Source organism: Cnephaeus nilssonii (assembly GCF_951640355.1).
Source record: "Cnephaeus nilssonii genome assembly, chromosome: 4".
In the NCBI taxonomy this organism is placed as follows: domain Eukaryota; kingdom Metazoa; phylum Chordata; class Mammalia; order Chiroptera; family Vespertilionidae; genus Cnephaeus; species Cnephaeus nilssonii.
In genome coordinates, this window is record NC_137075.1 from 88,378,298 (window position 1) to 88,392,275 (window position 13,978).

General features: G+C 40.7%; 1 protein-coding gene across 13 annotated transcripts in view; it reads left to right on the top strand.

Annotated features, from left to right (window-relative positions):
• Positions 1–13,978, top strand: part of TTLL5 (tubulin tyrosine ligase like 5) — a 258,885-nt gene that overhangs the window by 111,739 nt on the left and 133,168 nt on the right. For 11 of the 13 annotated variants that reach the window (XM_079769843.1, XM_079769845.1, XM_079769847.1 and 8 more), the window contains one exon: positions 5,513–5,700. In XM_079769843.1, the coding sequence (XP_079625969.1) occupies positions 5,513–5,700 (188 nt within the window). The remainder of the gene's footprint in view (positions 1–5,512; positions 5,701–13,978) is intronic. The other 2 variants (XM_079769844.1, XM_079769842.1) reach the window with 1 other exon arrangement.

The window sequence follows — 13,978 nt, forward strand, 5'->3', positions numbered from 1 at the left end:
GTGACCTGAATAAATAACCAAAGAATTCTTAAGATAGGATATCTAATTTTATTTTATTTTATTTTTAACTTTATTTTTATTGTTGACATTATTACAGATGTCTAGGCTAGGTATCTAATTTTAAATGAAGTAGACCCATTTTATCATTCAAGTTTTTCTCTTTTTTTTTTTAGTTTTTTTTTTTTAATATATATTTTTAATTGATTTTTAGAGAGAGAGGAAGGAAGAGGGAGAGACAAAGAGAAACATGCCCCCTATTGGGGATGGAACCTGTAACCCGGGCATGTGCCCTGACCAGGAATCAAACCAGCAACCTTTCGATGCATGGGATAATGCCCAACCAAATGAGCCACACTGGACAGGGCTTTCCTCATTATTAAATAACAGCTTTATTGGCATGTAATTAACATACCATAAAATTCACCTATTTAGGGTGTAGAATTCAGTTGTTTTTAGTATATTCACAGTTTTGCAACACCACTATTTGTTTTAGAACATTTTCGTCGTCCCAAAGAAATCCCATACCTATTAGCAGTTACTATCCATGTCCTCCTTCCACCAGCCCTTTGCAACCACTAATCTACTTTCTATCTCTATAGATTTGCCTATTCTGGACATTTCATATAAGTAGAATCATACAATTGGTGGTTTTTGTGAATGGCTTCTTTCACTTACCATAATGTTTTCATGACTCATCCATATTGTAGTATGTATCGGTACTTCATTTCTTTTTATGGTTGAATAATATCCCATGGGATAGATGTACCACATTTTTTATCTAGTTATCAATTGTTTTCACTTTTTGGCTATTATGAATAATGCTTCTATGAACATTCATGTACAAGTTTTTGTGTGGACCTATGTTCCAGTTCTGTTGGATGTAAACCTAGGTGTAGAATTGCTGGGTTACACTATAACTTTATAGTTCTTTTTGAGGAACTTCCGGACTATTTCCAAAGGGACTATACCATTTTACCACCAGCAGTGTATGAAGGTTTCAATTTCTCCACATCCTTGCCAACACTTATTATGATCTGTATTTTTTATTTTACCCATCCTGGTAGGTTTGAGGTAGTATCTTTTTTGTGTGTGTGGTCATCATTTGCATTTCCCTAGTGACTAATGATGTTGAGCATCTTTGCATGTGCGTAGTGGTCATCTGTATATCTTCTTATTCAAATACTTCGCCATTTTTAAATTGGGATATTGTCTTTTTATTGTTGAGTTGTAAGTGTTCTTTATATATTCTAGGCACAAGTCCTTGTCAGATACTTTATTCACAAAGATTTTCTCCTATTCTGTTGGCCGTGTTTTCATTTTCTTGAGCATAAAAGTTCTAAATTTTAATGAACTTTAATTTATCTATTTTTTCTTTTCTTACTTGTGTTTTTGGTATCATATCTGAAAAACTATTGCCTAACCCAAGGTTACAAAGATTTATACAGGGTGGGGCAAAAGTAGGTTTAGAGTTGTGAGTACATGAAGTACAGCTAGTATTATTATTTATTAATTATTATATTACTAGAAGCCCGGTGCACGAAATTCGTGCACGGCGGGGGGGTGTCCCTCAGCCCAGCCTGTACCCTCTCTAATCTGGGACTCCTGGAGGGATGTCCGACTGCCCGTTTAGGCCCGATCCTGGTGGGATTGGGCCTAAACGGGCAGTCGGACCTCTCACAATCCAGGACTGCTGGCTCCCAACTGCTTGCCTGCCTGCCTTCCTGATTGCGCCTAACCGCTTCTGCCTGCCAGCCTGATCACCCCCTAACCACTCCTCTGCCAGCCTGGTTGATGCTTAACTGCTCCCCTGCCAGCCTGTTTGCCCCCAACTTCCCTCCTCTGCTGGCCTGGTCACCCCTAAATGCCCTCTCCTGCAGGGTTGATCACCTCCAACTGCCCTCCCTTGCAAGCCTGGTCCCTCACAACTGCCTTCCCTTGCAGGCTGGGTGCCTCCCAACTGCCCTCAACTGCTGGCCATCTTGTGGTGGCCATCTTGTGTCCACATGGGGGCAGGATTTTTGACCACATGGGGGCAGCTATATTGTGTGTTGCAGTGATGATCAATCTGTATATTACTCTTTTATTAGATAGGATAGAGGCCTGGTGCACGGGTGGGGGCCAGCTGGTTTGCCCTGAAGGGTGTCACAGATAAGGGTGGGGGTTCCCTTGGGGCGTGGGGCGGCCTGAGCGAGGGGCCTGTGGTGGTTTGCAGGCCGGCCACGCCCCCTGGCAACCCAAGTGGAGGCCCTGGTATCTGGAATTTATTTTCCTTCTACAATTGAAACTTTGTAGCCTGGAGCGGAGCCAAGCCTGGGGCTCCCTCTGAGGCCGGCAGCCATTTCTGTTGGGGTTATAATTGAAACTTTGAAACTTTGTTGCCTTAAGCGGGTGGGCCCGGCCAGGGTGTGCGGAAAGCTTTGCTTCCCCTGTTGCCAGCGGCAACCCTGCCCTGCTCTCTCAAGCTCCATTCTGCCGCCATTTGTTTGAATTTGTTTACCTTCTATAATTGAAACTTTGTAGCTTGAGTGGAGGCTCAGGCCTGCAACGGCTATGGAAAGCTTGGCTTCCTCTGTTACCTGGGAAACCTTGCTCTCTGTGGCTGTAGCCATCTTGGATTGGGGTTAATTTGCATACTCGCCCTGATTGGCTGGTGGGTGTGGCTTGGCTGGTGGGCGTGGTGTATGTAGCAGAGCGATGGTTAATTTGCATGTTACCATTTTATTAGAGAGGATTTTCCATACTAATAACTGTAAACCTACTTTTGCCCCACCCTGTATATATGTTTCTCTAAGAATTTTATAGTATAGGCTGTTACATGTAGGTCTTTTATCCATTTTGAGTTCATTTTTATGCATGATATGGTATAAGAGTCTAACTTCATTTTTTTTGGCATGTGGATATTCAGTTGTCCCTTTCCATTTCTTGAAAGAGTATTATTTCCATGTTGAATTGTTTTGGCACTCCTAGCACAAATCCTTTACTCAAAAATGTAAGGGTTTATTTCTGGATTTTCAGTTCTATTCCACTGATATATACATCTGTCCTTATGTCAGTACCACATTGTCTGTAGCATTGTAGTAAGTTTTTGTAGTAAGAATCACCTTCCAATTTTGTTCTTTTTTATATTGCTTAGGCTATTTTTGGATCCCTTGCACTTTCATATAAACTTTAGAATAAGCTTGTCAGTTTTTGTAAAACCATACAGATGGGATTTTGATAGGTATTGAGTTTAATCTGTAGATTAGTTTGGGGAAAATCATAACATCAGTCAGATTTTTAAATGCTTTAGCGATATCCATGTTAACATGAGTGACAGCTAAACTATGTTTTGTAAATAGCCAGTCTATTTCCATTTTGTTTGTTTGTTTTGTTAATCCTCACCCAAGGGTATTTTTCCCATTACTGTTTTTTTTTTTTAGAGAGTGGAAGGGAGGGAAATGGGAGAGAGAGAAACATTGATGTAAGAGAGACACATCCATTGGTTGCCTCCCACACAAGGATCGAACCTTGACCAGGAATTGAACCCAAGGCCCTTCAGTGCATGGGCTGACGCTCTAACCAATGAGCACACCAGCCAGGGTGCTAGTCTGTTTCTTCATCAGTATCTGATTTCAAATGAAATGGATTTTATAATATGTGGCTTGAATCAGAAATATTAAATGGGTTATTTTAATAAGTCATAAATATGAATATGTGTCTGTGCTAATTATGTGATTATTATTATTTTTTAATCTTCTAAAATCAGTAATAATAATGTTTTGATTTGAACTTTTTTCTCTCATGTGAGAAATTCAGTAATGTCACTGTCTCCAATGCCCTGTGTTTTCATCAAAACTTGTTTTTTCACCTTCCTTTTTCTACTTTTCTCAAAGAGGGATAGGGAACAGAAGAAACTAGTCAGTTCCAAAATGTTTTCTAATTTCTATTGTGATTTCTTCTTTTACCCATGGATTGATTATAAGTATATTCATTATTTAGTTTTTATATAATTGGCATTCTCTCCTTTTCCTAATTGGCTTTTAGCTTTTTTCAACTGTAGTCAAGAACATATTCTGAATGGCTTAAATAGTAGTAAACAGCAATAGTCAGCAACAATATAGTAGACAGCAATAATAACCTGCTAGTGATGGGAGTCAAATTTTTCTGTGGTTATTGAGTAGTTTGGGAATGAGATTAATATATTATTTAACTTAGACTTTTTATTTTTAAAATTTATTTTAATTATAGTTGACATACAATATTATATTAATTTCAGGTGTGGGAATCTTAGGTGAGGGTATTAATGCTACTCCTAGGCATATACACAAGAGTTCTTCCACATATGTACCAGGAGGTGTTTGCAGGAGGTATGCCACACCGTCTATAATAGCAATGAGCTTGAAATAACTAGGATATCCATCAGTGGGGGAATAGAAAAAGAACTTGTAGTGTACTTGCAAAATGGAATACCAAGCAGCAGATAAAATTAATAAATTTTAGCTACACTTAGAGAAAGGATGAATCTTGGGCGTATAGTAATGAATAACAAAAGCAAGTCCAAGGAAACCACCACAGTAAGGTTTACATTTTTGTAGAACTCAAAAACAAGCAAAATTACCTGGTGTTGATTATGTGTACACACAAATGCATACATAAATACACAATATAAAGTTATATTTTTTAGAAGGAAAGGAATACATGATAAAGGGAGGCAAGGGATCAGGAGGAGCACCTGGGTTGATGCACATTTATTGGTGATGTGGTCCTTGAGTTGATAATAAGTTCACGGGTGTTCACTATAATATGCTGTCTGAGTTATACATCTGTTATAAATAATATTTTGTATGTATCCCATAATAAACATGAAAATATTTAGATTTTTGGAAGCAGTGTCACCAAATCATATATACAGAATGATCACAGTTATAGAAGCATTAGTATGACAGAAAGAAAGCACATTACATTGTTTCTCTTTTTTGGATTTTTAAATTTTTTTCAGTAAGATGTGTGACTTTTAGCATAGAAAAAAAAATATGAACCTTGATTTTATATTAAATTATTTCTTTCTTGCCAGAATTTCAGTGTTCAAAACTAATAAAACTGTGATCTCAGAGCTTTGTTAGAAGGATTGTGGATGACTTGACAGTGGATGCCATAGACTACGGCAAGTACAGTCACACAAGAAAAAAACAAGAATTATAATCATGCGTTTCGAGGTTACATTTTTGTTCAGATTAGTAAATTCTAGGATTGGTTATTTCCACTACACAGGATGAAATTCTTTCTTATGAAGCCATCATAGAGAGCAAAAACACATTAATAAATGCATGTAACAATTGGACAGTAGGAAGAATTTTTAGGGTATAGTAAGGATTTCTTTTTATCTTTGTGCATTGCAAGATAGTGTCTTCTCCTTATGTTGTCAGTAAAGTAATCTGGCTGAGGTTTCTCTGTCATCATCCTAAGGTGTTTTCTTTGTTTTAATTTTATTTTTACATGAGAAAAAAATTTTCTCTCCCTCTCTCTTTTTTAGCAGGTTCAGGCCATCCAAATAAGCAGCATTCAGGAGCAGCCAAAATGCAAAAGGAGGGAGAAGATGTTCCTTCATATAGCAGGCGGTACAACCAGAGCATGGTGACGGCTGAACTTCAGCGGCTCGCCGAGAAGCAGGCGGCGCGGCAGTACTCGCCCTCCACTCACATCAGCCTCCTCACCCAGCAGGTATGCACGGTTTGGGGTGCCAGAGGGCTCTTTGGAGCTGACACGGGAGTAATGACAGGGTACTCTGTCCTTACTGATTTCCTTATACTGATGCCAGTTGAATGAGTATTAGCTGGTTTCGAACTAAAGAGTTCTTCAACTTGAAAGAAAATGAGTTTCTGTTACAGTTATTGCAAAGTCAAGTTGCAACTGATGTTGATGTACTTATTTCATGGATCTTTAAAAATAACTTTTATAGGATCTTTTAAAATAACTTAATTTGGTAACATTTTCTAGTGAATTCTAGTCTTATAAATCTTTTTACCAGAATGCCATAACATTACCTTCTACTTTTCTTTTTTATTGTACCGTCTTTCATCTTGGGATCTCAGATGTTTTATGGGTTCTGATTAATGAAGTATTTCAGTACACCCTTCTCCAACACATGTTATTCTCCCCATTTCACAGGTGGGGAAAACTGATGCTGAAAGAAATGATGTAGTTAAGGTCATCTGAAAAGCTGGCTAGCTAGAAATAGATGCCAGGATTTTGGCTTTAAGTTAGATAGATAATAGCAAGCTGACAACACAATGAGATTAGGTGAAACTTTCAAGAACTTTGGGATTCTTTTTTCCCCTCCTTGCTGTGGTATTTAACTGAAAGTAGAAGCCATATCTTCTCCTTTTCCTTAAAGCAAAATGGCATCAAAGTCCTCCAAAAAAATGATCATGACTTAAACCCCACAGTTACATTTTCCTCTATCTCTGTTGTGTCAAATTCCTTAAATGGTGGCAACTCTGTAATGATATCAAGTCTAGAAAACCTGAAGCTGTACTTTACTTTAAGTACATATTCAATGTAGGAAACACACTGCTCCCTGGTGGTGCCCTACTTCTCTGTATAAAATTTAGGACCAAAATGAAAGGTAAGCCTTAGCTGTACTTCAGCGTCACCCCAGTGTGGGAGGATGTAATTGGTTTTCTTTTTCAAATCTCTAATAGTTTGAAGGAAGGAAGGAAGAGGAAGAGACCCAATGTGAAACAGAAAGCAGAGACTCTTATAAGGGCAATATTGAGAATTGAAGGGAGTCAGGTAGTTAGATTCTAGTGATAGGACAGTGGGCAGAGGGAATAGAATATCACGCCCATAGTAGAATGGGAAGGAATTTTGAAATGTGAGTGGCTATGAGGAAGGGAGAAAGGGGCCAGTGATCTGCTCTGCTACACATCTTTTCATTGGCTCATTGACTAGAATATGTTTTCAATTTACAAATGAGCAGCTAGAAGCACCAAAGCATTAAAATTTTTTCTTTGCAACTGTAGTAAAGAAACATAGCCAACTTTGGTATTTACATATTTTCCACTTGTGTCATTTGGTGGATTGCAAATCTTGCAGAATGACAGGATCCTGATCTTGTGGGAATCTTAGGTGAGGGCATTATCATTGGAAAGTTGTCTTTCATCCGTCCATCTTTCTCAGCTGAGAAGCATTTCAGTGCCAGTGAAGTTCATCCGAGTCCTCTTCGTAGGGCTCTGAACTTGCCATTAGATGTCAGTCTCAGCGTTTGGAGTCTTGGTAATAGTCTGGTTAGTGCTTGGACCAGTGCTGAGGGAGGTGCTGTAGTATCTAATAAGCAGGGTGGAGTGGTGGGAAGAGAGTTGAATTGGCCATCTAAAGACCTGCCTTCTGTCACTGACTAGCTGTGTGATTTTGGAAAATTCACTCAACTTCTCGCAACCTCAAGTTCTTTATTTGTTGTTGGAGAAAATACAACAGCACCATTTTCTGGAAAATCATTTTATTTTGTCCACAGTTTCAATTATTTAGCCCATTAAAGTTTTTAGTGGCAGTCCTGGCCAGGTGGCTCAGAGTGTTGTCCTGTACACCAAAAGGTTATGGGCACGATTCCCGGTCAGGCACATACCTGGGTTGCGGGTTCAATCCCCGGTTGGGGCAGGAGGCAACCAATATTTCTTTCTCACATTGATATTTCTCTCTTTCTCTCTCCCTCATTCTCTAAAATCAATAAACATATCCTTGGGTGAGGATAAAAAAAAAGTTTTTAGTGGCATTCTCCATAAAATTTTTTATTCAGATGTGTTTTTTAAATTTATTCATTCAAAAACATTTTATTAAGCTCTTAAGAGTGTTCCAGGCTTGGCACCAATCTGTGGGGATGATAGAAGACAGTCCTCAGCATGAACTAACTCACAATCTGGCTAGTGGTGTTGGAGGACAGGGAGCCAGCAGGGCCCAGCTAGGATGGAAGCTGGACGGGAAGACAAGGGCTGATTCACGGAGAGCTTTGAATGCCCCTTGTAGGAGCTCACTCTTCGTTTCATAGTTGACTGGGAGCCACGGAGACCATTAGCTGGACCCCTCAGGCAGCTGGGAGGAGGATGGATGAGGCATTGTCACCCCTTTCTCTCCCTGCTCACCGGTGAAGGTGCAGAGGAAGAGTAAACTAGCCAAAAGTAAGCAAAGTACTCTGACAGCCCAAAAACTTGATAATAAAACTTTGAGTTATCCAGAATTTACATTCAAGGCTAGATTCTTAGGAATCTGTATAAAAACAGAACTTCATTTACCTTGTCATTGCTTTTACTACTTCTGCTATGACTGAACTTTGTTTATGGCCTAGAACACATGAGAAGATCAAACTTGCCTGACCACAAGGAGTAGCCACAGTGGCCACTTTAGAAATATTTGTGCCAGCTCAAGTATGCTTGAAGTTAGAAGAGATACATGTTCTTTGTTTTGTTTTTGTTAATCCTTACCCAAGGATATTTTTCCATTGGTTTTTAGAGAGAGTGGAAGGGAGGGGGAGAGGCAGAAAGAGAGAATCATCAATGTGAGAGAGACACATCAATTGGTGGCCTCCCACACGTGCCCAACCAAGGGCCAGGGATCAAGCCTGTAACGGAGGTATGTGCCCTTGGGAGGTACATGCCCTTGACCAGAATTGAACCTGGGGCCCTTCAGTCAACTGGCCAATGCTCTTTCCACTGAGCCAAACCAGCTAGGGCAAGTACATATTCTTAACATACAATTATTCAACAAATACCTTCCACGTCTGAACAGAAGGCAGATCACATTGAGGTCTTTCCCGTGTCATGTGAGAGGCTGGTTATTTTGGGAGGATGGGAGCCTCTGGAAAGCAATGTGTACTCCCTGACAGCAGGGTTTTCCACAAGCATCTTTCACCTGTGGTGGGGGAGCGCTGCAGTAGCTAGCAGGGTGCTGGGGTGGAGCTGGGTGTGAGGCCTCACTATCTCTGCCTCACTCAGTGCTGGGAGAGGCGTGGTTTTTGTTTTTTTGGTTTTTTTACAACTGCAGCGCTCTGCACAGAGGCAGCCCGCTGTGGTCACTGCCCTGAGTGCACAGAAGAATGTGGTGAATCAGCCCAGCTCCGTGGTGAGGAGGGGAGGCAGGGAATCAGAGGGAGCAGTGGCCCTCTCTGTGCGGCTCGTGTGAGATTTCAGGACCCAGCTATCATTAGGAGCAGCTCCAGCTCCTCCCGCCTGGGAGTTTAATCAAAGGGATAACAGCAGACCACCCAGGCGAGGGCTCCGTCAGTCTCTGTTCCGCAGCCAGCCAGTGCCCGGGATGTGGCCAGGCCTCCTGGAAATGTGCTGACAGATACATAGGAGGGAGGAGGCACGTTTTGCTTCTCACATTTTTCATTTCGATGGAGAGTAGAAAAGAAAACCATTAATTTCATTTTTTGCTCCTTGCCCTGATACTTCCTTGCCTGGTCCTGGAGAAGGATATATGCTTAGGTATAGAATGTTGATATGCTTAGGTATGGAATGCTTGGTTCACACCAGTCCTCATTCACTCTCACTCATTCATATGCATTCAGAGAATTCACAAAGGAATTTGTTTTTTTATTTATTTTGCTGTAGCAGCTACCATTGTAGTCTTGCTGACTTATTCATGGTCCACAGTAGACCTTGAGTGAATCTCGATTTCACAAATTCCAATTTGAAAGTGAGATTGGCAGAGAGGAGCCAAATGTTTGACCTGGTTACAAATGTCCTTTAGGATCGAGACAGGTGACACTCAGTTTACCACCAGCAGACTTCCTTCCTGCCTCCTTAGCTCATCTGGACACACTGAGCACCTGTACATTGTGTTCGGATTTTGTGGTTGTTGAACCAAACTAACTCCTTTGGTTCCATATGCTTTCTGGTAAACTTCTTTGTATCATATACATTACTCTTCATTCCTAGAAACGAAAAAGCAGACACTCTTGAGTCGGTGAGACTTGGACAAGTTACTTAACCTCCTTGTGCCTTGACTCCTTATTGGTAAGATAGAACAATTTTAGTATCAGGACCACTCCCTTCCTGGATCCCTGTGCCTCCGCTCTAAGACCTAGTTCCCATTGATCTCATCTAATTCCTACATCTTCTGTGTCTCTCAAGGCTTTAAGCCCCCAATTTTTCTTAATTCCTTGGCCTGCTGCGTGGTCTTTTGTTCTAAAATAACCTTTCTTTTGCCATCCACCCCCTCAAGCTCTTGTCGTCCCTGAACAGCCAAATTTCTTTGAAAGGAACACCCCCTTGCTGCCCTCAGTCCTCCCCCACCCCTCACTCTTGCAGTCTAACTTCATCTCTGACCATCTTGTCCAACTCTTTCTCACTGGTCACGGATGACCTTGAAATTGCCAGCTTCGGTCACCTGTTTTTAATTCTCATTCTCCTTTAGCGTGTGGCACTGTGATTGACCACCTCCTACCTGAAACTTCCCTTAGCATCTTCAACCCTTTAATAATTCCTTTGAGAGCTCTTTTCTTCCTACTGGAAAGATTGCGTTTCTACGTGTTTTTAAGCCACTGGTATATGAACCTCAGTTATGAGAACGGGCACTGGGGAATCTCTGGGTCAACAGCAGAGTCTCTGGTGGAAGAGGTGGGTGATGGCCTGGGCATCCACCTCTCTCTGCTCTTCACTGCACCCTCCAGATATCTCTTAGTTCCAGGCACAGCGGAACTGTTTCCTCTCTCTCTAGTGTCGTCTCTCCTCATAGCTCCACCTGGTACTGTTCTGTGGATTTCTCCCAAATATGTATCTTTTAGTTTGAACCTCTTTGCTGAGTGCCCCGTCTAAATTTCCAGCTGCCTGCTAGACTCTTCCACTTAACTCTATTACCAGTGTTAAAATATTCAACATATTTTTAAAATATTCAAAAATACTTAATATATCTAAAACCTACCCTTGTCTCTTTTTTCCTCTCTATGTTAGTTGGCATTGCAATTTCTCTAGGAATTTAGGTAAGGAGCTTTTGATTTATCATTGTCTCTCTTTGCTTCCTTATTCTCTCTAAACGTCCAGGCAAGTTGCCATGTCTTGTTGATTCTGACTTTAGAATGTCTCTGATATTTATCTTCTCTGTTTCACTTTTATATCTACCGTCCTGCTTAAGGCCTTAATTATCTCTCAACTGGACAGCTGCAATTACCTCCTAAATGGCCTCCCAGCCAGCCTCTCTCTTAGTCACCCTAGTCTTTGCTCTAAAGGAATCTTTCTAAATCACAAGTCTGATAATAGTACTCCTCTGCTCAAGAATCTCGAGGGGCTTCCTGTGATCTATAATGTGAAGCCCAAGCTATTAAATGTTATTCAAAGCCTTAATTTAGAATCCGGCCCCAGGCAACTACTCTAGTCTGTCTCTCTCCCATCACACATTCTTTTGTGAAGTTCAGCCAGAATTTCTGTTGGTCTCTGTGCCTCACTATGTGCTATCTTCTCAAGGGAAATGTTCCCCAGTCACCATGTCTAACTTAAGACATCCGTTCAGACTCAGCATAGATGCCACTTCACTCATATGAATGCCATTTCACTCAGCCCACTGTGTATGTCCAGATAGCTGTCTCCCTTAATAGTCTTCTTTGCTGCCTCAGAACCCGACTCAATGATGGTACTCAATGAATGTGTTGATTTTACAGGACTGAGTAGGGGGACCATGTCCATTTTCACCAGTTTTCCCCCCACCTGAATGTAGAAGCACTTAATACGTTTAAAAAAATAAATAAACGGCCGAAACCGGTTTGGCTCAGTGGATAGAGCGTCGGCCTGCGGACTCAAGGGTCCCAGGTTCGATTCTGGTCAAGGGCATGTACCTTGGTTGCGGGCACATCCCCAGTAGGGGGTGTGCAAGAGGCAGCTGATCGATGTTTCTCTCTCATCGATGTTTCTAACTCTCTATCCCTATCTCTTCCTCTCTGTAAAAAATCAATAAAATAAATAAATAAATAAATAAATAAACAAACAAACAAACAAACGAATCTTGCCCAGCTGGTCTGGCTCAGTGGTTGAGCATGGACCTATGAACCTGGAAGTCAAGGTTCAATTCTCGGTCAGGGCACATGCCTAGGTTGCAGGCTAATTCCCCAGTATGGGGCATGTGGGAGGCAGCCGATCAATGATTCTCTCTCATCATTCCTCCTCTCTCTCTCCTTTCCTCTCTCTGAAATCGAACGTATTTTTAAAAATAAAATGAAACAGTGAATCTTGAAGAAGGCTCTGCCGCCCCAGCTAGAAGTCTTCTGTCCATTCTCTGTGCTCCGCTAGCCCTTCATTCATCACTCTCTACAACAAATCTATTCTACTTACTATGCATCGCTTCTTCCTGTAGAGCAGTGGTTCTCAACCTTCCTAATGCCGCGACCCTTCAATACAGTTCCTCATGTTGTGGTGACCCCCAACCATAAAATTGTTTTTGTTGCTACTTCATAACTGTAATTTTGCTACTGTTAGTGAATCGTTGCGACCCACAGGTTGAAAACTGCTGCTGTAGAGCCTAAGACCATCGGAAAATACAGATATTTACATTACGATTCACTAACAGTAGCAAAATTACAGTTATGAAGTAGCAACAAAAATAATTTTATGGTTGGGGGTCACCACAACATGAGGAACTGTATTAAAGGGTCACGGCATTAGAACGGTTGAGAACCACTGCTGTAGAGTTATAAACTACATGATGGCAATTCTTTCTAACCTTCTCCTAGCACAGCACCTTGCACTTGGTAGGCACTTATCACATGCAAGCTAAATTGAATAGAATTGAAAAGAATTTTTCTGCATTTTTATATTTCTTTAAACGATTGCTCTCCATTTTAAAAATTGATGAGACCATATCTGCCCTTCATAAGAAAGCAGCTGACATTAGTTGAATGTCTACTTTTGTTATAGGCACTGCGCCAAGCACTTTATAAGTATTCTCTCTTTAACTGTATAAGGTACATATTTTTTTTTACAGACGAAGAAAATAGAAGCTTAGAGAGTAAGTGACAGCTATGTCACACAAATGGAAAGTGACTGAACCAGACTCCAGTCCAGGTCTGTCTGATTCCCTGCTCTTTCCCTTTGTGCGTTTCTGCCTCTTCCTGTTTGAATAAGGACTCTAACCTCTCATCAGACTAAAGTGACTGAGCTTAGCACTGAGAGCCTGTGGTTCCTGTGACATTGCCCAGAGTTGTAGCCATGTCAGTGCTTGAGCCTGCAGAGAGGACAGTATGAATGCAGATTTAGACAAATTCATATTCATGTCGGTCCAAATGCTTCTTAACCTTTCTGGAGTCAGAGATCCCTTTGAGAATTGAATGAAAACTGTATTCTTTCTCCTGAAAAAAATGTACACTCAAACTTAGAAATTTGCATTAATTTCAAATGGTTTATAGAAACTCTCCCAACTAGGTTCCTATTGATGCCCAATAAACACAGCGTCTGCAAGAACCTCTCAAAACTGTTAGGTCAGATATGGCTATTAATATTAATGATTTGGCCCAGAATGATTGTTCCAAATTTGTAGTCATCCTTGCTTCACACATTTTATATATTTAGCGACATGTTCCCCACCAGGCTATAATCTCTGAAGGTGAGGATTTTTTTTTTTTCATTGTTCTATCCTAAGTGCTCAAAAGAATGCCACTCACTCACAGAGTAGGTGTCTGATAAATATTTGTTGAATTAGTGAAATAATCTTTTGAAACCCCATCTCTGGGCCTCATCAGACAAGAATTATCTAAGATTTTTATTGACTATGCTAGAATGAGGAAATTGAGCTATGCCAATATTGTAAGCTGCATTGAGAATGTGATGGCACCGATTTGCTCATGTGTAACGCCATTATTAAAGCTATTATTAATTAAATTTTTAATGTTGAATTTCTAAGAGAAACAAATATAGTATACACGTGGTATAGACAAGGAACAAAATCTGTATGTCAAAGCTGCTATTACACCAATTGAGGACCTTCCAAAGGCTTCACACCAGGCAGATATCATCTCTCA